Source organism: Pithys albifrons, chromosome 21 (genome assembly GCF_047495875.1).
Source record: "Pithys albifrons albifrons isolate INPA30051 chromosome 21, PitAlb_v1, whole genome shotgun sequence".
Taxonomy (NCBI): domain Eukaryota; kingdom Metazoa; phylum Chordata; class Aves; order Passeriformes; family Thamnophilidae; genus Pithys; species Pithys albifrons.
In genome coordinates this window covers 1,379,997-1,401,948 of record NC_092478.1, presented here as the reverse complement: position 1 = coordinate 1,401,948, position 21,952 = coordinate 1,379,997, and the positions used below count along the sequence as shown (strand labels likewise).

The following is a 21,952-nucleotide window of genomic DNA, read 5'->3' as shown; positions in this document are numbered from 1 at the left end:
CTGCAAACCTCTGGAACAGACCAGACAGGGAAGGGTGGGGATGGGCATTGTGTGCAGGGACAGCAACCTGGGGGGTTCCCTTTGTGCAGGGACAGCAACCTGGGGGGTTCCCTTTCTGCAGGGACAGCAACCTGGGGGGTTCCCTTTGTGCAGGGACAGCAACCTGGGGGGTTCCCTTTGTGCAGGGACAGCAACCTGGGGGGTTCCCTTTGTGCAGGGACAGCAACCTGGGGGGTTCCCTTTGTGCAGGGACAGCAACCTGGGGGGTTCCCTTTGTGCAGGAGAGCAGAGACTGGCAGGACCAAACCTGGATATTTGGGCAGGCAGGTACAGGAGGGGAATTCAGCACAGCAGGGAGGAGTTACACGTTGCGGTTTGCACTAAAAGATCAATGAATTTCTAAAGCAGCTGAAGGCAAAAAGCTTAACTGATAAAACAGCCTTAATGTCCTGCCCACAGGAGTGAGAGGGGAGCAAACCCGAGCTCGGTACGTGCCCCCCGAGGCTGTACCTGCAGTGCCGGCGCTGCCCTTGAGATGGTGCAGGTGCCTCGCTCTGCTCCGACAGGGACAAAGCAAAGTGCCAAGTACAGCCCTCGGCTCTCCAGGTTCTTTTCTGCTCAGTTGTTTGGAACAAGTCTCTGAAAAACCAGCAAAGCTGCCTCTGCTCTGACAACCAGCTGTTCCTATTTGTCCTCATTCTGCTTTTCCACCTTTTTTTTTTTGTTTCCCCCCAAATCTGCCACTGACACTATGGCACTGTTTTGTTGACCTGTGATTTGTGACCTTTTATAAACAAATGGTGAGGTACAGGAATGAAGAAATCCTGGATGGAAAAAGCTGGAGAAAAAGCATCTCAGAAGCAGAGTGAGGTGTTTGGAGTAGTAGCAATAAGAGAGGAAATTACTTCCTGAGCTTACTGAGGCAGCAAAAGGCTTGTAAAGAATTAAATTCATTAATGAAAATTAATTTTAAAGCTTCAGGCTTTAGAACAAGGCTAAGCCTGATTTCTTTATTAAAATAATGCAAACATTCAGCAGTAGCAATTATTCTTTCCAAGCCCTTTTACTGTGTGACGATATCCCAGTCCTTCCTCTCCTGCATTCTACAGATCCACCTGTAAACTTGTAATTACCAACTCCCTCCAAACTTCCATGCTGTCTGTTGTCTCCATCCCACTATTTCCAGCACCCACAAAGCTGTCGGTGCCCACAAAGCCTCTCTCCTCCTCGCTGCCTGCCCTGGCTGCGGCTCGGACTCAGACAATGCAGCCACCCACCTCTAGGAGGAAAACGGAGCTGCGGCCCCGGCGAAACGTAAAGTTTATTTGCCTGAAGTGACGCAAAAATTCTTGCAGAGCTCTTTGGCAGCGGATTATCTGGCCATCAGACCATGTGAGGGGCCCGGCGTACAAAAAGCTGCCCCCGATGCCGCTCCGTCCGCAGGCTGCGCCCCGCGGCCGGTGCGGGGACAGCGCTCCGGTCCCTCGGGGTGGGACAGCGCGGGGACAGCGCTCCGGTCCCTCGGGGTGGGACAGCGCTCCGGTCCCTCGGGGTGGGACAGCGCGGGGACAGCGCTCCGGTCCCTCGGGGTGGGACAGCGCTCCGGTCCCTCGGGGTGGGACAGCGCGGGGACAGCGTTCCGGTCCCTCGGGGACAGCGCAGGGACAGCGCTCCGGTCCCTCGGGGTGGGACAGCGCGGGGACAGCGCTCCGGTCCCTCGGGGTAGGACAGCGCTCCGGTCCCTCGAGGACAGCGCAGGGACCGCGCTCCGGACCGGCCCGCACTCAGGTACCGCATCATTTCTTTAACACGGGGATGGCTAAAGGGCTCTGAGGAGGCTCCGGAGTCCCAGCGACTCCCGTCCCTCCTTTCAGCTCGTTATAAATCTGAAATACTAATGACAGGCTGAAAGCTGTACATTACATTTGGTTTCTTTTTTTTTTTTAACTCTAAGGTCTTTGATTAGTTTCTAAAACATCAGGAAAATGTGCATCTAACAAAGCTTGTGGGGGCAGAGGATACGTTGATTTTTGGTGAAAGTTTGCTTTGATTTTTTAAAACTTCTAATGGTTTTTCTCACTTCTCTGCTGTTCCACGCTCTGCTCTGTCGTGTTCAGGCTCTTGTCCAGCAATTAGGACTGTTGGGAGTCAAATGCCTGTGAGCAGAAAATGTTCTGACAATCTGAAATGAAGAGTTCTGGCAGTTCACATCACTGCATTACAGATGTAAAGTTATTTAGAATTTATAAAAAGCATTGAACTGTAAGGAAAAATTAAGGAAAGCAACAGAACCTGAAGGGGAAAAGGGAAAAAAGTCAATGCAAGTTGTTACTTATGTTGAAAGGGTAAAGTGAGGTTTAGTAACCATATTAAGTTATATTTTCAAAGTTAAACTGTTCTAGTGCTATAAATTATCGAACTCAATGGGACAGATTTATTGTGAGTAGTAAATCAGAAGTGCATGTCCTGTGTATTTATAGTCAATCCTGTCTGCTGAAACCAACTGTCTTGCTGGGTTAGTTTGCTAAGAAATATGGAAGTTTAAGTAAGGAATGTAATGTAACTGAATACATGAACAGGCAGGGAAAACTTAAGAATCCTGGGGGGAAAAGGATTGTGCATTTAATGAATCTGGATTGTAGAAAATGTTGTGGCATTTTATTAATGTGGGTTGTCAGTTGTCAGAGTTTTACCAGGGAAGGGCTCACACCCTTGGGCTGCACCTTCTGGGGCTCTTGCTGGTGAATTGACCATCATTTTCTTGGAGAGTTCTTTGTGAACTTGTGTGGCAAGGGACAGTTGTGGGTCCATTTTCTAATTGGGCAGGGTTTGATGAACTTCAGATGGTTAAATTAAGTAAAAATGCCCTAAGACTGGAACTTCATAAAACCTTGAATTGCTCCCACACATGGAAACGTGCAGTGTATTTAAGCTTTTCCTGCTTTTCTCCATGGAAATAGAACCAGCTGAGTTTCACTGGTAACGGGATCAGAGCTGAAATGTCCTGGGGTCCCTCCGTGCTCATGTCTGAGCTCTTCCCCCAAGCCCTGTGTTTGCAGCTCTGTTGATCTGAATCTTACAGGACTGTTACAACACAACGAGCCCCATCGGAGGGCCGAGTGTTTCATAAAGAACTGAAGGAGCACTTGGAGCCCCAATAAAGGGCTGTGGTTCCCAGACAGCCACTAACAAGCCAAACTCAAAGAAACATTATCTGCTATTAAGGAACGGTGCTCTATTTATTTGGTGATGTTTGCTGGGCTGTGACTCTTCCTTCAAGCTTATATAATTTGAGGACGAGCACAAGAGCAGCGTCTTCCCTCTAAGCTTATCTGTTTCCTTGCACTACACACAGACACTCTCAAGCCACAAAATGCATTTCCCCCTTTAAATGACTGTCACCAGTTTGGCAGCATTCCCACTAAAATACAGTGTCTTCTCAGCGAATTTTTAAAGGTAAAAATCTCTCTTTCCTGCAGACTTTTTCCTTTCAGACTGAAACATGGATAATGGTGCCTCCAGGTAAACAGTACAGGGGAAATTTTAAGTTGGAGATAAGAAAAAAATTCTTTGCAGAGAGAGTGCTCAGGCATTGGAATGGGCTGCCCAGAGAGGGGGTGGATTCCCCATCCCTGGAGGTTTTTAAACTGAGCTTGGCCGTGGCACTGAGTGCCATGATCTGGTAAAGGGACTGGAGTTGGACCAAGGGTTGGACTTGATGATCTCGGAGGGCTTTTCCAACCCAATCCATTCTATGATTCTCCTGTGCAGGAGAAATGATTTCTGTCTTGTCATTCAAACTTGTTGCTCGAAATTCTAGATAAAAGGAATTTCCTTGGACTCTTTCCACTTAGGTACAACTGTCTGTGGGAACTGCGAGGTGCAACGTGCAGTCAGGCAGCTACAGAACTTTAGACACCTGAAACACCTGGTGATAAAAGTGAGATTTAGGTCAAGTGAACAGAAATCACCTCAGTGCTTGATTCTGTTTGCCAACACCCTGGGCCAGCTCTTGTCTGAGGTTCAAAGTGCTTTGATTCCCTGCGTGTCCCTGCATGTGAGCGGCGGGAGCAGAGGGAGGGGTGGTGCTTCCCTGAGTTCTGCTGCAGGAATGCAGCTGGCACCCACTGACAGAGAGGCTGCTCCTCCACAGGCTCTGCTTGGTAAAATTAGCACGTGAAATAAGAACATCATTTGGGTGAAGTGAAAGACACAGAAATCTACAACTGTTGCGACTGTGTGAGTGAAAATATGTTTGATCCTTTGGAGCCAAGGAATGACTTTGCAGTGAGCACAAGTCCTGTGCTGCCCAGGCACTGCAGCCACACCTCACACACAGCACCCTCCAGGTGACTCAAGGCTTTGAGATTTGCCACCCTGAACCATCTTTTATTTGCTGTATCTCAACCTCAGTGCTTTACTCACTCAGACACATTAAAAGGCAATTTCTCATTTTATAAAAACAGCAGGAAAACCACTTGGTTTTAAAGTGCTGGAAAGATTTGTTTACTCTGTGGCAGAGCATGAAAGGCAAGGGATTCCCACAGTGCCACGAGAGGTCTCTGTGTGCTCCATTAAAAAAGGGGATGAGGCATCAGCTGTGCCAAAGGCACCGGGCTCAGGCCAGGGATGCTCCTCCAGGAGTGCTTTGATAGAGGCAAAGGAGCCAGATTTGTGCACCGAGGAACATCCAGGGCTTCTACACCTACAGTGCCAGTTCAAGTTCAGCTGTGTGGGAGATAAATGAGTGTAATTTAATTAATCTTTGGCTGCTGTGAACTGCGTTGGTGGCTCCAGCCAAGCGTGTACAAACACATGTCTTCAATTATCCTGCGAGTGTTTCACCCAAGAGGCAGAGCAGGGAATGGCTGTGGTGGACACGCTGCTCTCCCAGGGTCACTCCTCCTGAGTCACTCTTTGCTCAGGGAGGGGGCCATGCCCAGCCTGGCGCCTTCCACGTGCTCTGCACGGCAGGGAAACACCGAGCTGAAAACTGCCCTGCAGAACAACCCCTGGGCAGAGCCAGCGAGAGAGACAAAGCACTCAGGGCCACCTCAGGGAGCAAAGGCACATCCATCAAACACAGATCAGGGGAAGGCACAGATGACTCTTCTTCCCTGTTTTATCTTCTCTTGTTCTTCCACAGCTAATTAGGGGTGATAAGCAGCCAAGGTGCAGTTATGTAAGAGCAACCTTTGGGACAGCTCAGATTGAAAACAGGCAATAAAGTGCCATTCCTGGGATGGTTCACTGTCACCATCCCAGCACTGAACCCTCAGCCATCGCTGCAGAGGAAGGGAGGCTGAAGGGGCAGAGTCCTCCCCTGACAGCATCACCTTCCCTGGTCCCTTCCCCGCTGTCCTGGCACAGGTGCCAACCCCAGAGCTCTCCTTGGGCAGCTCTGTGCTGTTTGTAGCTGTTACGGGTCCTTCAAGTATGTTTTTTTCTTGAGTTGTAACAAAGCAGAGGGAAAAGTACATTCTCCCACAGTTTTTTACAGTGTAATGAAACCTTCTGATCCTCTAACTGTTCTGCTGTCATGTGCCAGCAATGCCCTGTGAACTGCACAGCCCTGGAGTCTGTCACTCCAGAGCTTTCCCAGGATGACTGAGGAGCTGTAATTCAGCTTCAGAAAAAAGCAGTTCAAATTTCAGCTGAAGCCCCTGAAAATTCACATGTAATTTTGCACAGCTGAGGCTCAAATTACTGAAAATCCTATAAAAATATTTCAAATGATGTCATATTTCTTTCCTGTGGTCTGCAGAAGACCAGAAGGAGCTTAGATCTGGAGAGCCAACAGTCCTGACTGTCACAGATCTTGGAAATCCCAGTACACTCACTGACCTCCCCTTGGTAAGGAAAGCACTGAGAGTGTCTGTGCAGAAACAAAGTGCTTCACAAACACAGTGAGAGTTTAAGCCTCAGGAATGGAAAGTCTGTCCCATGAGATAATGCAGTTGAATCAACATCCTTTACTGCTTTCCCATTTATGGGAGAGAGGTGTAAAGTCCAGAAGGGCTCAGGTCACTTTTGCATGTTCCTACCTTGCATTGAACCTGCTCTGTACAAGGGCAGGATTGGCTGTGGCCTTTCCTAGAAATCCCATGTTGACACCAGTGGGATTCCCATCTACAAAAGCTCTCTGGGGACATGTGGAAGGTTTCGGGCTCCAAAGACATTCAGGTTTTCTAGTCCTGCAGGTAAAACAGAAACTCCTGTTCTTGATGTTTCAATCTTTGTGGGTGATTAACTAAAGGCAGCAAAAAATTCACTTTAATGATGCACTGCTTGCTTTGTGATGAAAAGGACAATATTTGGGCAAGGACAGAATGTAAGCCTGGAGAACCAGAGATTTCTGAAAGTCATAAACAACACTTTGAAGTGACTTTTATCTTGTGAACATCCTCCTGTTTGCTCTGCAGCTTGACAACTTTCCTTCTCTTTTTGCTTGCACTGAAATGTTTAGAAGAGGTTTAACAAATTGTCTTTGCAAAAGGCTGAAAGCTGGGAAAAACCTGAGTTTTAATAGCTCTGGTAATCAGCAAATTCTAAAAATAAGCAAATAATATCCCTTCTCTGCTTTAGTTTTTCCTGCAGTTAAAAGTGAAATAATCCTTATTGTTCTGCTGGGATGTGACAGTGGTAGTTACTGTGGTAAAATGCTTTGCAAAGGAAAAAAATAGATGTAATTGTAATAATTTAATCTGTGGTGGCACAGTGTAGATTGTGTGACTCTCCATAGAATGGAAGATGCTTTTATTTACCCAAAGAGTCAAATAAAACTGGGGACAAGTTTTGTCCTTTAGACTCACATGTTAGTTCTTAATCAAAAGAATCAAACTGAAGTTCACAATCTTTTCTTCTTGCTATTCCTGTTGCCTGAGCCTCAAACCTTAATTGATGCAAACCCAGTGAGATTTAAATACTTTTCTTAAGTTTCATTTAAGCCCTCCAGGTCTGCTGCTAAACATAACAGAGACTGGGGGGTTCTCAAGAAAGGTGGTCATGAAATGTAATTTTTATATCCATGGTTATCTCATGTTTGTTTAAATAATTCTTTTTGCTTCATACTGGGTGAATCTAGAAATTGCCACAGGATGAGTGGGACAGTCACAGGATGAGCTTATGAAAATGAAAATACAAGTCACAGTAAACTCTGAGCTCAGTGTGCAAAGTGTCAGTCCCACAGCCCTCCTGGGGGTGACCAGGCCCAGAGGGACAGCAGGACTGTCAGTCCCACAGCCCCCTGGGGGTGACCAGGCCCAGAGGGACAGCAGGACTGTCAGTCCCACAGCCCCCCTGGGGGTGACCAGGCCCAGAGGGACAGCAGGACTGTCAGTCCCACAGCCCCCTGGGGGTGACCAGGCCCAGAGGGACAGCAGGACTGTCAGTCCCACAGCCCCCTGGGGGTGACCAGGCCCAGAGGGACAGCAGGACTGTCAGTCCCACAGCCCTCCTGGGGGTGACCAGGCCCAGAGGGACAGCAGAGGACAGCAGGACTGGGACTGCTGTGAGGTGGCAGCGATGCCCAGAGCCCAGCAGAGCTGCCGTGGGGGGCCCTGCAGGTCCAGCCCCTGTGCTGCAGGAGGGGATCACTGTGCCCTCCCTCCTCTGGACGATCCTGAATGCACTGCCTGCTCACGATTCACTCTGCATGCTGTCATGGTTAATGACTTCCAACAGTATCTTAATCACAGAGTCTGTCACTGTAACTTGAAAGTTACCAGCATCAGTAAGGCCTGTCATGGATTTTTAACTCTTTTTTCATTTCTTAGATGATGCTTGTGCCTTCAATCTGATGGATTTAAGTATGGGAGAGGAATTCTAGAAGTGCTGGGAATAAAGGCGTGGGAGGAGCCCCGAGGGGACCGTGTGCTGCTGCCTGTATGCCAGAGATCCAGCAAACCCCAGAAACTATGGAAAAAAAGGTCCCAAGCAACGAGACCGAGCCTCTGACCTCCAAGAAAGATGTCTCAGACTGCAGCAAAGGAGAGGACTGTAAGGAGAACGGAGTGCTGGTCAGGAGCGCCCCGCCTGCCCTGCGGCCGGGGCAGGACGGCAGCACCGCCCGTGCCAGCCAGGGGCACAGAGGGGAGGCGGCTCCGCTCTCCAACGGGTACTCGGCCCCCTGCAATGGGGTGGCAGAGGGGGAGGATGCCCAGGGCACGGCCCCCGCAGCCACCACCACCACCACCACCACCTCCACCACCTGCGGGGCCGAGGGGCAGCAGCAGCTGATGGAGCTCGAGGACAGAGAGACCTGGAGTAAAAAGATTGACTTTCTCCTCTCAGTCATTGGCTATGCAGTGGATCTGGGAAATGTGTGGAGATTTCCTTACATATGCTACCAAAACGGAGGAGGTCAGTGCCCTGCAGGCTGTTCCTTAATGCTGAACTTCTTTGCTTATAAATGGGTAATTTAGTGCCTATTAAAATATCATGTATAACAAATGACCAGAGGGGAATTACTTACATTTCAAGCAGACTGGAAATCCTAAATATTGGGATAGGATAACATTAAGATGAAAAAAAACTACGTAGCAAGATTTAAAAAATCAGTATAACCAGGAGCTGAGAGCCAGTTATGTGCAGAATTGCCTTCCAACAGAAAAGACTCAATCCCTGTTCAAAGGACTATTTTAAACTCAGATAAATCAACATGTCAAAAGCAACTCATGAGGAAGGGAAGGTCTTAGACACACTGACATAAGAGCCAAAATATAAATCTAAAATCTTTTCAAGGAGATCCTGAAAAGGACTTTTGTCTCCCTGATGTGACAAAGGCATTTTACTGGCTAAATGAATTATTTATCTGTAGCCCACCTCACAGCTGTACCACTGCAGCCAGCAGAGTCCTGGTGAGTCCTGCTTGTACTCATTACAGAATTGGGAGAAGTCTGGCCTGAGTGTTGCTCCCTGTTCACAGTGCTGAGCAGTTACTCTTACAGCAATCCCACAGTAATTCACACTGGCTGCAGAGGGGATGGGCATTTTCCCTGTGGGATAAATGGAACTCTTGTTCATGGAGTGCTGGTACTGTTGGAAGGGAAGGCCTATGAAGAGCTGCAAAGATGTGCTTTCTCTCTTGTAGGAGCATTCCTCATTCCTTACACAATCATGGCCATCTTCGGAGGGATTCCTCTCTTCTATATGGAATTAGCACTAGGACAGTACCACAGGAATGGGTGTATTTCCATCTGGAGAAAAATATGTCCTATATTCAAAGGTAAAGAAGGGAGGTGGAACTTTCTGAGTAACTGGGACATTTTCCTACAAAGATGAAATTTCTAGGGAAAAAATCTCATAAAACTAAGTAAGGCTTGTTCTACACAAGATTTTGGCTTTACAAAAGAAAGATTTCCTAAAACTCCATGTACACCTGCACATGTGTGTGCTCTTGTATACACCTGTAATGTGCAACTCTCAAACTGACTATATAGGGACCAGTCCACATCCCTGAGCCAAGCCTGAAACTATAAATAAAAGGTAGTTAAAGGAGGTGTTCTATGTTCTCACTGACTCTTGTTCCCAGTGTTGTTTACTGAGAATGTAAGATACCTATTTCTAAATTCCAGAAGTTTAAGGAACAGATTTAAAAACCTCTACAAGCATGTTCTGTCTTGACTGAGGATGCTTTACTGGGATCAGAGCCTGACTGTCTCTGAAGTCACATGACATTCCAGTGTTGTGAACACTTGGGAGGGTTTGTGCACATCCTGCAGGGCTGCCTTAAACAGTTACTTATGGTAGTTGATATGATAACCAATTCCTTATATTTTTGGCCTAAAATTTACCCTGACTGACTGTAATTGTTTCCTGCCTCCCCAGGAATTGGCTTTGCCATCTGTGTCATAGACCTTTACGTGGCCTCCTACTACAACACCATCATGGCCTGGGCCTTTTACTACCTCATCTCGTCCTTCACGGCGGAGCTGCCCTGGACCAGCTGCACAAACCCCTGGAACACAGGCAACTGCACCAACTACTTCAGCAGGGCCAACATCAGCTGGTCTGCCCACTCCACCTCTCCTGCAGAGGAATTTTATACGTAAGTGCATGTAAGTGAGGACAGACAGGAGCCAGGCTGGGGGAGCGTGGCCAGCTGGGCCCTGCAGGGCAGGCTCAGTGCCCCTGGCACCCTCTGCTCAGCCACTCACATCACTGAGGATTTGTAGGTGTGTGCAAGCTTAGGGGGTGTGGGGGCACTCGGATCTCATCACTTGTTATCCCTGGTGTACCACTGATACCACACTTTCAAATAAAATAAAATAAATTCAAATGTCCTGACTTTGAAGGCTACTTATCCAGGCCTCTGAAGTCCTTGTCAAGCTGACAGCACAGTATGGGACTGCTCAAAGCAAACTTCATGTAAGCATTTGATTAAAAACCATCTCTGCCATGTGTTTCTTTCCTTCCAGCCGCCAAGTTCTGCAGGTGCACAGGTCCCAGGGGCTGGAGGACCTGGGGGGCATCAGCTGGCAACTCACCCTCTGCTTACTGTTAATCTTCACCATCGTGTACTTCAGCATCTGGAAAGGGGTCAAAACATCTGGCAAGGTGAATGCAAAAGCAAGATAAATCAACCTGATACAGTATAGCCTAGAGGCAGCTCTAAATGAGCCAATTAACTGTCAGGGAATTATCTCAGACTGCCTTTGAGACAGGGTTATGGGCTGATGTATTTGGGAATTCTGCAGAGGAATTGCCATTGTTATCCAAGTAATGTATGACAACAGAAAGTTACACCCCTGTTCTCTGGGCAAGAACAGCCCTGCCAGGGAAGGCAGCACAGAGTGCACACTGCCCTTTACAGACCCCCAGAGAGGGTCATGTGAAGGTGTTATAAATGTTAAGAGGTATAATGTGAATATCTTGTTCTTATTACTCCTGTTAACTTTCTGCCCATGGCAAACACCTTCTCACCCTCTTCCCTCACAGGTGGTTTGGGTGACTGCCACATTCCCCTACATCATCCTCTTTATCCTGCTAGTGAGAGGTGCAACTCTGCCTGGGGCTTGGAGAGGTGTCCTCTACTACCTGAAACCTGACTGGCAGAAACTCCTGGCCACGGAGGTAAAAGCATTATGGGGGGCAGAGAGTTGCTGTGTCAGTGTTATCAGCACAGACACATCTCAGGGCCTGTTTTCAGCAGGGAGTGTGACTGAACAGATGGCTTAGCATGGACTTAAAAGCCTGACTCCATGCTCTTCTCTAACAGTCCTGATATTCTGTCTATAATTATACAGAATTTAGAGATTAGAGTCCACTACGAATTTAGCTTGAACTAATGGCAGAACTCCCACACAGTGGTTGATCAGAATTAGTGATGTGATTAGAAAGAAAATAAGTGACCAAACACTTTTTCACCAGGGAACAGCCTGTAGAGGAGGAATAAATCAGTTAGGCCTGATACACCTCCAAAACCTGAAAGCAAAGGAGGAGTGAGGACCAGACTGAGGGAACCAACAAAGCCCAGGCACTCCAGTATCTGATCCAGCCCTGAACTCTGTGCATGACAAACAAGCCCATCAGACTCAAGGCTGCACTTACTTCAGTGCCTCTGAAAGGGTCTGGTGAGGAGGGTGATGGAAAAAACCCCAAAGCAATAAATACTACAAACACATAGATTAAAAAATTCCAGTGTTTGCAAGTCTGCTGCTGCCCAGCTGATATGGAGAGTTTTGAATGAAGAGGAAATGAAAAGACACCAGTCTCTGATAAAGCAGCATCTCCAATAAGGAACCACATCTTGTGAAAAAGCAATAAAGGCCATTGATATTGTATTGGATGTATCTGGAGTGAGGACAGCAGATTGCAATCTGTGTGCTGGACGATGACAGAGCCCTGTCTGGGTGATACAGGATGGCCTCACACCATGGAAGGGAATATTAGAAATGAGTTGTAATGAACTCCATGTTTCAATCAGAAGAGGATAAATGAATGAGGACTTTCAGAAAGAGAACTGATAATGTACTTTAGAACATTACTCATTAGGGCTGTGGCCACCTTTCAAGTACAACAGGCTTTTCATAACAGGATCATCACACTTGCATCTGTCAGGGCTACAACAAAGCTGAGCTGAGCCCTGAGGACTAGAACTGCATCCACACTGTCAAATGTATTTCCATAAATCAAGGAAAAATCTGGGCAGTGATCATTTACTACTCAGCCTGGAGGGCACAAAGCCAAACACAGAACTATTCCAGAGCACAGAGACTTTGGAGGAAGACTGCAAAATCATGGATAGAAAGTTCCCTATACTGGAGTTCAACTGTTTGCAGGCAAATCACTGAATTAATCTAAGATGCTGTCAGAAGTGAAACTGCCACAACAGTGTAGAGATACAGTAAGTACACACAGGCACCAAAATTAGAGTAGATATTTACACAAATCTAGAATAAACATTCCTATTTCAACATCTCTCTGGACAGTGTGTGTTAGATCAGGACAAGGACAGAGGCAGACCAGTGAGACACCCTTTTGTGGGATTAAATGATATTCTGAGCATGCCAAATTCATTCAATCTGTTTCATGTATTTTTTTCTTGATCTTCAATATTTTTCAGGTTTGGGTGGATGCAGCAGCTCAGATTTTTTTCTCCCTGGGACCAGGTTTTGGGGTCCTATTGGCTTATGCAAGCTACAACAAATTCCATAACAACTGCTACCAGTGAGTTCTACCTTATTCTATAAGTAAAATCCAGCTAAAAATGTGGGTATTTGTGAAAAGAAACAGGGTGCTGGTGAAAGGCACTGAACTGTCAGGCCTGTGTGCACACAAATCAGACAGAAGTGTAAAAGAACCTGCAATCTAAAGCATTTCTTCTCTGTTGTGCCTACCTTAAAGAGAGATCATTTTTCCCAGAGGTCTGAGATGCAGGAACCTGCCATAACAAAATGGACTAAACCCCTGCCAAACAATCACACTGTAACTATTTAATCTCAGGAGTCAGTTAGGAAATGACTTCATAGTCTTGAGCAGAAAGGCAACTTATAGTTGTTTCCTTGCTATCTTAGAAAAATTCTATTTCTAATCTGGGAAATAAAATTCTCAATTCTTTAATACTCCTATAGTAACTCCTCTTCTTTTAAAACACCAGTAAACAGCCAGCATTCAGTGCAGTGTCAGACTAATGTCACAGCATGTTTGAATTTGAAGAAGGAAATGTAGTTGCGGGTTGGTTTTTTTCCCTTTCTTTCAAATCTGCTGCTTGTTTTCCCCCCCTGTATTCCCCTGGTTTTGCCAGGAGTCTGTCCAGATGGTTGACTCACCCCATCTGGTTGCAAGCCCCCCTTCCTGGCAGGTGCCTGTTCCCTGACCTGAGCTAGGTGTTGTGTTGCAGAGATGCTCTGGTTACCAGCACCGTGAACTGCGTGACCAGTTTTGTGTCTGGATTTGTCATCTTCACCGTGCTGGGCTACATGGCCGAGATGAGGAACGAGGACGTGGCAGAGGTGGCCAAGGACACTGGTAGGTTAATGCTCTGTACACACCTCAAAGTGCTTCTGAGAAAGAATGTCTTTGTGTGTTACCTTCTAGATTGAGAACAGCCCAGATCATGAGAAATATTTAGTACAAAATTCGGGATAGTGACTTACTTTATGATCAGGGCACTGTTACACAGAACAGCTGAAAAATCAGCCCATAAATACAGCACATATGAGGCTGAGGGAGCTGGGGGTGTGCAGCCTGGAGAAGAGGAGGCTCAGGGGGGACCTCAGCACTCTCCACAACTACCTGAAGGGATGTTGTAGCCAGGTGGGGATTGATCTCTTCTCTCAGGCAACCAACAGTAGGACAAGAGGGCACAGCTTGAGCTCTGCCAGGGGAGGTTTGAGTTGGATATCAGGAAGAAATTCTTTAAAGAGAGAGTGGTCAGGTATTGGAATGCCCACAGAGGGGTTGGATTCTCTGACCCTGGAGGTTTTTAAGATGAGACTGGATGTGGCACTGAGTGCCATGATCTGGTAATCACAGTGGGGTTGGATCAAGGGTTGCACTTGATGATCTCAGAGGTCTCTTCCAACCCAGATCATTCTGTGATACACACGTGGTGGGACAGCCTGCGGGGGCTCCCTCGGGGGGCAGCGTGGCAGGGGACCAGCTGCCCTCCCCATGGCAGCAGTGGCTGACCATGCCCCGTGCTCTGCCCCAGGGCCCAGCCTGCTGTTCATCACCTACGCCGAGGCCATTGCCAACATGCCAGCCTCCACCTTCTTCGCCATCATCTTCTTCCTGATGCTGCTCACGCTGGGCCTGGACAGCACGGTGAGTGCCGGGTGGGCACCGCGGGCCCTGCGCGTGGCCTCACCCCACGGGTGTGGGGGTTACCAGTGGGGCTGCAGCCCCCTGATGTCTGAGGGAGTTGATGAAGAGATTGATATGGAGCAGTTCAGGGTGTATTCTTGAATGAAAGCAGTTTGCAATGCACCCTTAAGGGGGAAGGAACCACCTGCAGAATGCAGGAGACCTTTTGGCCAGTAAAATGTTTCCATGTATGTTTGACTGAGCTGACTGACCAACTATGAGATGACACGGTGTGGAAGGGAGTAGAGAAAAGTAAAGTCCTTTGTCTTTGGTGTCAGCCTTCTGATCAGACTGCTGCCTGAGTCTGTCTCTGCCTCCTCTGACCAAATCAACCTCACCCCGACACAGAGACACAACTACCAACCCTGCAGCCACTGGGGGTTCACAGCAGGACTGGCACCTCCACGTGCCCTCTGTAAGACAGCAACTGCTCCTCCAATTTTTGCCTAAATAGAATTAAATGATTTGTCACTGTCATACTGTGACAACTCGTAACAGACCCAGAAACACCAGAAGCACTTGATGAACAGTCCTGGTTGAATGCAGCCTTTCCAGGCTCCTTCTCACCTGTAAACCTATGAAGCAATTACTAAATTCTCTAAGTTTTTCCCACAAATTGGATTTAAAAGGTGGGAACTGGAGGTGGCCCTCTCAATGGCACTGTGAGAAGGAGATACACTAGAAGTTTATCCTGTGAGCCTGGTTTTACAGATGGAGAATTGGCTCCTTCAAGCAAGGCTGACCTCAGCTGAGTTCACAGTCTTGGTTCTACTGAACCATTTCCCACCCCTCTACATCCTTGTGCCTGTAACACAGAACTGTCCCTGGATGACAGTCCATCCCTGAAGATGGAATCCCCACCCCAGAGAGTGTTTCAGTTCTGAGGGAAGCCTTGTCTGACCAGCAGCCACACCACCCCTGCAGCAGAACAAAGCACCAGTGTTTCAGTGCTGTGAAGCTCTTGGAAGCACTGAAACACTTTCATCAGGTAACACTGCCCTCTATTTTCCAGTGATTTTCCCCTGCTTTTCAGTTTGCAGGACTGGAGGGAGTGATTACTGGAGTCCTGGATGAATTCCCCCATGTCTGGGGCAAGCGCAGGGAGCTGTTCGTGCTTGGCCTGATCATTGTTTGCTTTTTGGGGTCACTGGCAACGCTGACATTTGTGAGTATTTCACCCCTCTCAGCCTTCCTCATGGGCAGTTTCCTGCAGATGACATCTTGGAGGGGTAGTATTATTTGAAGGGAGTTTCAATAAATCAGATTAAATCTCCAGCCAGTTTCCCTTATGCATCAGAAATGTCTTACTTGGAACCAATGTGAGCAGAGTTTCACTAGAAATGTGTTGCAAAATGATCCTGCTGCAACTCAGCAGAACTGACGTGCCACACACCATGAATGGCATGGCTGCTCCTTCTGCTGCACCAGCCAGCAGACAACCCTCCAGGAACTCCCTGGTCAAAATTGTATGAATTGTTACAATTTTCACAATGTTTAAAATCTATTTTGAATTTAAAAGAAAAAGAATTATTAAAAATGAGCTGCAAGAGAATGTTATAACTGACTGTTGTACTCCAAAAATTTCTAGGAATGAATTTGCTGTTTTATCAGGCCTGAAATCACAATTAGTCACACCAAAGGCTTGTGGATTTCATTTTCATGACAAGCAATTTTTGAATAATGAGTGTAATGATCACAAGGGAAAAGGAAAAAAATACTTGGCTTTCCTGTTGGGTTTTGCTCCACTTGCTCATTTATGTGCAACTTCCTTCTCATTTAAAGTGTTTGCTCCACAAGGGTTAGCTCTTCTCCAAAAGGAACTAACATCAGTCTGCTCCAGGATTCTAGATCAAATGGGAAGAAACCAAAGGAACACTGTGTGTCCTGTTCAGTTGCTGTGACTCGTGCCAGAGAAGGAAGATGCCACGGCACAAGACATGCCAAAAGCCACCTGCCAACCACCACAACCCCATGTGCTCCCTAACCCCAGACAGAACTGCCAGCAGGTTCCAGCCTCGCTGCAGGGCAGCCCCACTGCCAGGGATGCCCAGAGAGAGCCAGCAGATGCCCAGCATGGCAAGGACTGCCCTGGCAGGAACTGCCACCAAGTGCCAGAACTGAGAGCATTTCCCACCAGTGAAAATGCAGGATTTCTGTCCCTGGATCCTGGGACACTGACACTGATCTCCTTTGCAGGGAGGAGCATATGTGGTAAAGCTGTTTGAGGAATATGCCACGGGCCCAGCTGTCCTGACTGTCGTGTTCCTGGAGGCAGTTGCTGTGTCCTGGTTCTATGGTAGGTCTACAACACTCCAGAGCTCCTGCAGTGCAGCATTTCCTGTCTCTGCAGAGAGCACTGATGTCTCCAGAAAAAGTTTACAAAACCTCTTTGCAAACTCACTGATTATTAAATCTGTGAGAATTAATACTAGTTGTTCTCTGACAGAAACAGACAGACATCTAAGTGTCACAGGAGCTATATTGCAAAATAATTAATGATTCAATATAATTAACAGTTACAGGAACAAACCAGTCTTTGGTGATGGAGTCTGAATTTAGTTGGTGGGCATAAAAAATGCTGAGTGCCTGCTTAGGGTAAACTTAGACCTGCTGTCAGCTCTCTCCTCCTGCCACTTGTCTCCACAGGCATCAGCCAGTTCTGCCACGATGTGAAGGAAATGTTGGGCTCTGCCCCGGGCTGGTACTGGCGAGTCTGCTGGGTGGCCATCAGTCCCCTCTTCCTTCTGGTGAGTTCTCTTTAGAGCTTCTTCTGTTCAGCACAAGGAAATCACCACTGAACAATGCAGTCTGTTAAACTTCTAAAAGCTTAGTTCCAGTATTTGCTTGTGAAGTTCTTTAGTAATAATTGTTGTTAAACCAGAGAGGCTCCATTAGTGAAAAAGCCAATGCAATGCTGCAGGGTGCTGTTACTAAATCACAATTTTAAGGATTTTTATAGATGGGTTAGGTAAGTCTGGGTTCTGAATAACTTTGCTCCTTCCCTCTGGTGAACAAATTTACTTTGTTTTGTTGTTTTATGTTTACCTCAGCAAATGAAGCAATACAAGCTGCTGAAACACTGTCAAAGGAGGAAAACCAAAATAAGTAAATGCTCTGTCTCAGCAACCACTGACTGACAACTTTAGAATATCCCACTTAAAATTTACAGCAGTTAATTACAGCCTTTATAAATCTGCAATTCACAATTGGAAATACTGTCCAAATGTTTGACTTGGCAGTATTATTGATAACATTTGAACATAAAGTGTTCATTTCCTGATTCAAAATTAGTTCACACTATCTCTGACTGGCCTTAGTGGGAGCAGAGCAGGTCAAGATGCAGCTTATGAAGCACAGAATGTAGATTTAAGACCTACAGAACGAATTCAAAACACTTGTAATGATCAAGGCATAATTAACAGAGTTTCATTTTATTACCTCTACAAAGAGAAGAAAAGGCTGTAAATGAAACTGTGACACCACAATAATTTTTATAGAGCTGTCCTTTTGTGATCCTAAACCAGCAAAATAAACAGAGGCACAGAGCTCTGGGGATGTCGTTACCAGGCAGAGCTGTTTGTATTCCCTGTGGAAACCTAAAATAAAAGGCAAGCCATGAAGGTTGGGGGGCATTTCTGCATGGAAATTTTGCTGGTAATCCTGAGTTTCTGATGCTACTCTGGAAAAACAAAGTCAGAGATACTCCCAAAGACAGTCACAAATATTAGTCCCATGATACTCAACTGAAAGTATTTGTTGTTTCATAGGACATTTCTCAGCCATGCTCAGGGAAATGATCCAACAGCATTAATCAAGCAGACAGTTTTCTTTTCCTGTACTGAGAGAGCAGTGTGGTGTGGAGGGCATCTGCTCTGGGCAGCATCGTTTGGTCTTTGCTTTGAGGCTTGTCCTTGGGGTTTTTGTTTCTTTTTTAAACCCACAGTAATGTAATTTAGGACTTTTTCAGTGTCAACATATGTCGAGTCCTACTGATGTTTTCATTTATTCCAATGCAAGGCAGGACCACAGAACTCCCCCCAGGGTGTGCCACCACCATCCATGTGCTCACACCTCATTCCTCCTCTCTTGCAGTTTGTCACGTGCAGTTTCCTGGCACACCCCCCCGAGCTGCGGCTCTTTGACTACGCCTATCCCTCCTGGAGCACCGTGCTGGGCTACGGCATCGGCACCTCCTCCGTCATCTGCATCCCAGCCTACATGGGCTACCGGCTGCTCAGCACCCCGGGGACGCTGAAGGAGGTACCTCAGTCACCTCTGTCTCTCTGCCAGGAAGGGAGGGAGCCCTAGAAATACCAGAGGTAGATGTTTTAGGGACTGATGACCTGGGACTTGGTTGCTCTGTTCCTGGCCAGCTGAATGCAAACTGACTTCTGCCCATTCTGAGTGATTCACAAATGTCCCCAGGTCCTCATGGGGCTGCTGACATATCCTTATAAAATATTATATCAAGTGATCTTTTTTTAGCTCTGCTGAACTAGAATCATAGAATGGATTGGGTTGGAAAAGCCCTCTGAGATCATCAAGTCCAACCCTTGGTCCAACTCCAGTCCCTTTACCAGATCATGGCACTCAGTGCCACGGCCAAGCTCAGTTGAAAAACCTCCAGGGATGGGAAATCCACCCCCTCTCTGGGCAGCCCATTCCAATCCCTGAGCACTCTCTCTGCAAAGAATTTTTTTCTGCTCTCCAACTTCAATTTCCCCTGGCAGAGCTTGAGCTCGTGCCCCCTTGTCCTATTGCTGAGTGCCTGGGAGAAGAGACCAACCCCACCTGGCCAGAACTTCCCTTCAGGCTGTAGCTCTTCCTAGAAATCACCCCAGACAGTGTCACACAATGAAGCAGTCAGTGAAAGGCTGGTTCCCTCAGGTATATCTGCAACAAAAGCTTCTTTTTCTCTCCCATATTTACCAAGATTTCTCTGCCATAAATCTGTGGCAGGCTGAGCTGACAATATTGGGATTTACTGCAAGTTCAAATAAATACCAGTTCATAAAGAATACATTCAGTTGGCTCAGGGGATCCAAGTAAACTGCAATGCCCTAAAGCACTGACAGGACAACTGCCAAGCTTTGATTCCAATTATGCTACAAATAATTAAAAAACCTGCTGTGAACTTCTATAGCAATTTACACCTTCATAGTGCTGGGATAACACCCTTCAGTAGCAGTTTAAGAGGTGTAACTCAAAGTAAAGTCATACTTTATTATACATCTCCTTCTAAATGGCTCTCAGGTATTACCCCTAAGTCAATCTCTAATGCTGATTTCTTCCCAACAGCGTATTCTGAAGAGCATCACTCCAGAGACAGCCACAGAGATCCCCTTCGGAGACATCCGCCTGAACGCCGTGTAAGCCCACCGGGCTGGGGGACAGGGGGAGTGTGATGTCCCTTCCCCTTCTCCCCCAGAGAATCCCCTTTCCAGCTGAGACAACAGAGCAGTTTTCCATGGAGGCTGCACCACTGACAACAGGCATTTGGAACGTGATGCCTCCAGCACCTTTATCCAAGCAATCCAATGAAATCCACTGTGCCCTCCAGCCGGGCTGAGCTGGACCCCTCCCTGTGGAGCTGGAGCAGTCTGTGTGTGCTGGGGACCTGTGTGGGCACTGCGGGTGGGCAGGGCAGGGGCAGTGTGACCCCAGGCTGGGGCAGTGCTCCCGTACCCTCCTGCTGTGCTCCTCGTGCTGGGCAATGTCGTATTTGCTTCTAAGGTTCCAATGCTTCAACTGCGTGGGAAAATGCAGCACTTCGATAGCCATACACTCCTGGGGTAACTAACACAGGGGTTATAAACCAGGGACACCAACACAGCTCCTCCCCAGGGCTGCAGGGGGGCAGGCAGGGGCAGAGGGAGCACTCCTGAGCAGCAGCACACACAGCTCTGCACACACCTCAGCACTGGCCTCCTCCTGTCCTGCATCCCACAGGTGGGAACAGTTTCTGCTGTTCATTGCATCATAAATACTGCAAAGGCACTTTTTGTGATGGTTCAGGTTTCACTTTCCTTTAGACCAAACCAAGACACAAGAACCCACCATGGGTTACTTGACCAGTACTAAAGTTGCCATCCTGTCCCATAACTGAGCTAATCATTGCCCTGACAGACTGAAGGAAACTACAGACCAACAATGGGGTTTTTTTTTTTTAGTTCTGATGCCAGGAAGTGGAATCTTAACAATCTGCTTCTCTGCTGCCTGCACAAAGGCTTCTCCACTTCAGCTACTGACCTGAGTTCATTTAAGTCTCAAGCCCAACTTCCAACATAGAAATAACTAAAAGGGATACAAGGACTGTTCTTTCAGAACTACAGCCTGTTGAAATACTTTTAAAAAGGGAGTATGTTCTTTAACTGCCACCAGAAAAATGTAATAAATCTGTCTTACTGGACAGTTACTCACAGGAAATGGTTTTGTAGCTTATCCCTCAAGTGTGTTTGAAACTTGCTTCCAAAAATTAAATTTTCTGAGTTCATTAATTGAAAAAATACACAGGAAATGTAAGATGAGTGAGGTACTCACATGTATCCAGTACCAAAGTGTGGAAATAAAGGAGAAAACCCTACCCAGTTTCTTCCCTCTTCAGACTGTGTCCAGCTACCAAAAAAACTTGTATTTTTTAAGACACTCATACAGGACAGACATTGTTTGTCTGGGTGGTTTCAGCCCCAAGAAATGCCACGTTTTGTAGTGAATTGTCAGCCAGGAAGCCCCAACAGCAACACAGCACAGTTAAAACATGAGGACAATGTACTCTGAGGCCAGAGGCACTGGGAGAGGATGGAAATTTCCTTAAACTATTTGAAGATCTAAAAAGCACTATAGATTAAAAAGGCCTTTCTTTTCCTAAACAACACACAGATTAAATACATTCATACTTTCATTCTATAAAAACTGAACATGAAAAGCAGTTTAGTGCTCATTATTTTTTTGTTACATGGTGTACTGGTTTGAATGTAAGTTCATTTTTTAGTATTTCTATTTAGCTGAGTGGTTGAAATACTGAGAACTTTATTTCATTTATTTATATAATTGATTTTTTCCTTCTGTTTACATATCCATCTGAAAATATGTAAAATAACCAATATTTATCAGGTAGCTCAGCAAGTAGCCATATATTAAACATCAGTTTTGTACAAAAATACTCATGTTGATACCAAATGGGCTGCACTGCAATTACAACTGTTTTGAGGCAAAAAATCCCTTCTCTTCAGCTCACCCTCCACTCACCTGTCACATGAGTATATCCCACCCTTTGTTCTGAACAGTGACAAGTTATGAAACTGCTAAATTAGGACCATCTTTGCCTTCTAAAGAGAATTAAACTGGAGTTTTAGCTGTACAGAACTAAGTATTCCCTCCACCTTGTACATGATGCACCTGTATTAATTTATGCAGCTGTTTAGTTACAAGTGTTGCAAGCTGATTGTAAGTCATCAGTATGTGCCTTGTACTGTAAACTGTTATTGTAATAAATTTACTATTCATAAACCATCTGCAGGCGACTCTTGTGCCTCTCTCATGGGAAGAGCAAAGATAAAATCTCAATTCTAAGTAAAAGCAGAATATCCAGTCCAGTTTTCAGTATCAACAAGGCCTCTGACAAAAAGCAGAGGATTTCCCTCAG

At 46.6% G+C, this 21,952-nt stretch overlaps 1 protein-coding gene across 1 annotated transcript; it reads left to right on the top strand.

Moving 5' to 3' along the window:
- Positions 1-1,597: 1,597 nt before the first annotated feature.
- On the top strand, positions 1,598-21,851 carry SLC6A4 (solute carrier family 6 member 4). Its single transcript, XM_071574760.1, has 14 exons — positions 1,598-1,788; positions 7,776-8,361; positions 9,092-9,226; positions 9,829-10,048; positions 10,419-10,557; positions 10,939-11,073; positions 12,566-12,669; positions 13,343-13,470; positions 14,156-14,268; positions 15,341-15,472; positions 16,504-16,603; positions 16,954-17,054; positions 18,400-18,567; positions 19,606-21,851. The coding sequence occupies exons 2-14, from the start codon at positions 7,887-7,889 to the stop codon at positions 19,678-19,680; spliced, it is 2,025 nt and encodes a 674-aa protein (XP_071430861.1). The 5' UTR covers positions 1,598-1,788; positions 7,776-7,886; the 3' UTR covers positions 19,681-21,851.
- Positions 21,852-21,952: the final 101 nt, after the last annotated feature.

What these genes read in the sequence shown, in the direction of transcription:
- SLC6A4 (XM_071574760.1), top strand. Translation starts at nt 7,887, where the DNA reads ATGCCAGAGATCCAGCAAACCCCAGAAACTATGGAAAAAAAGGTCCCA. An exon ending in GGGTCAAAACATCTGGCAAG is followed by an intron (nt 10,558 to 10,938) that starts GTGAATGCAAAA and finishes CTTCCCTCACAG; the next exon opens with GTGGTTTGGGTGACTGCCAC. An exon ending in CCCCGGGGACGCTGAAGGAG is followed by an intron (nt 18,568 to 19,605) that starts GTACCTCAGTCA and finishes TCTTCCCAACAG; the next exon opens with CGTATTCTGAAGAGCATCAC.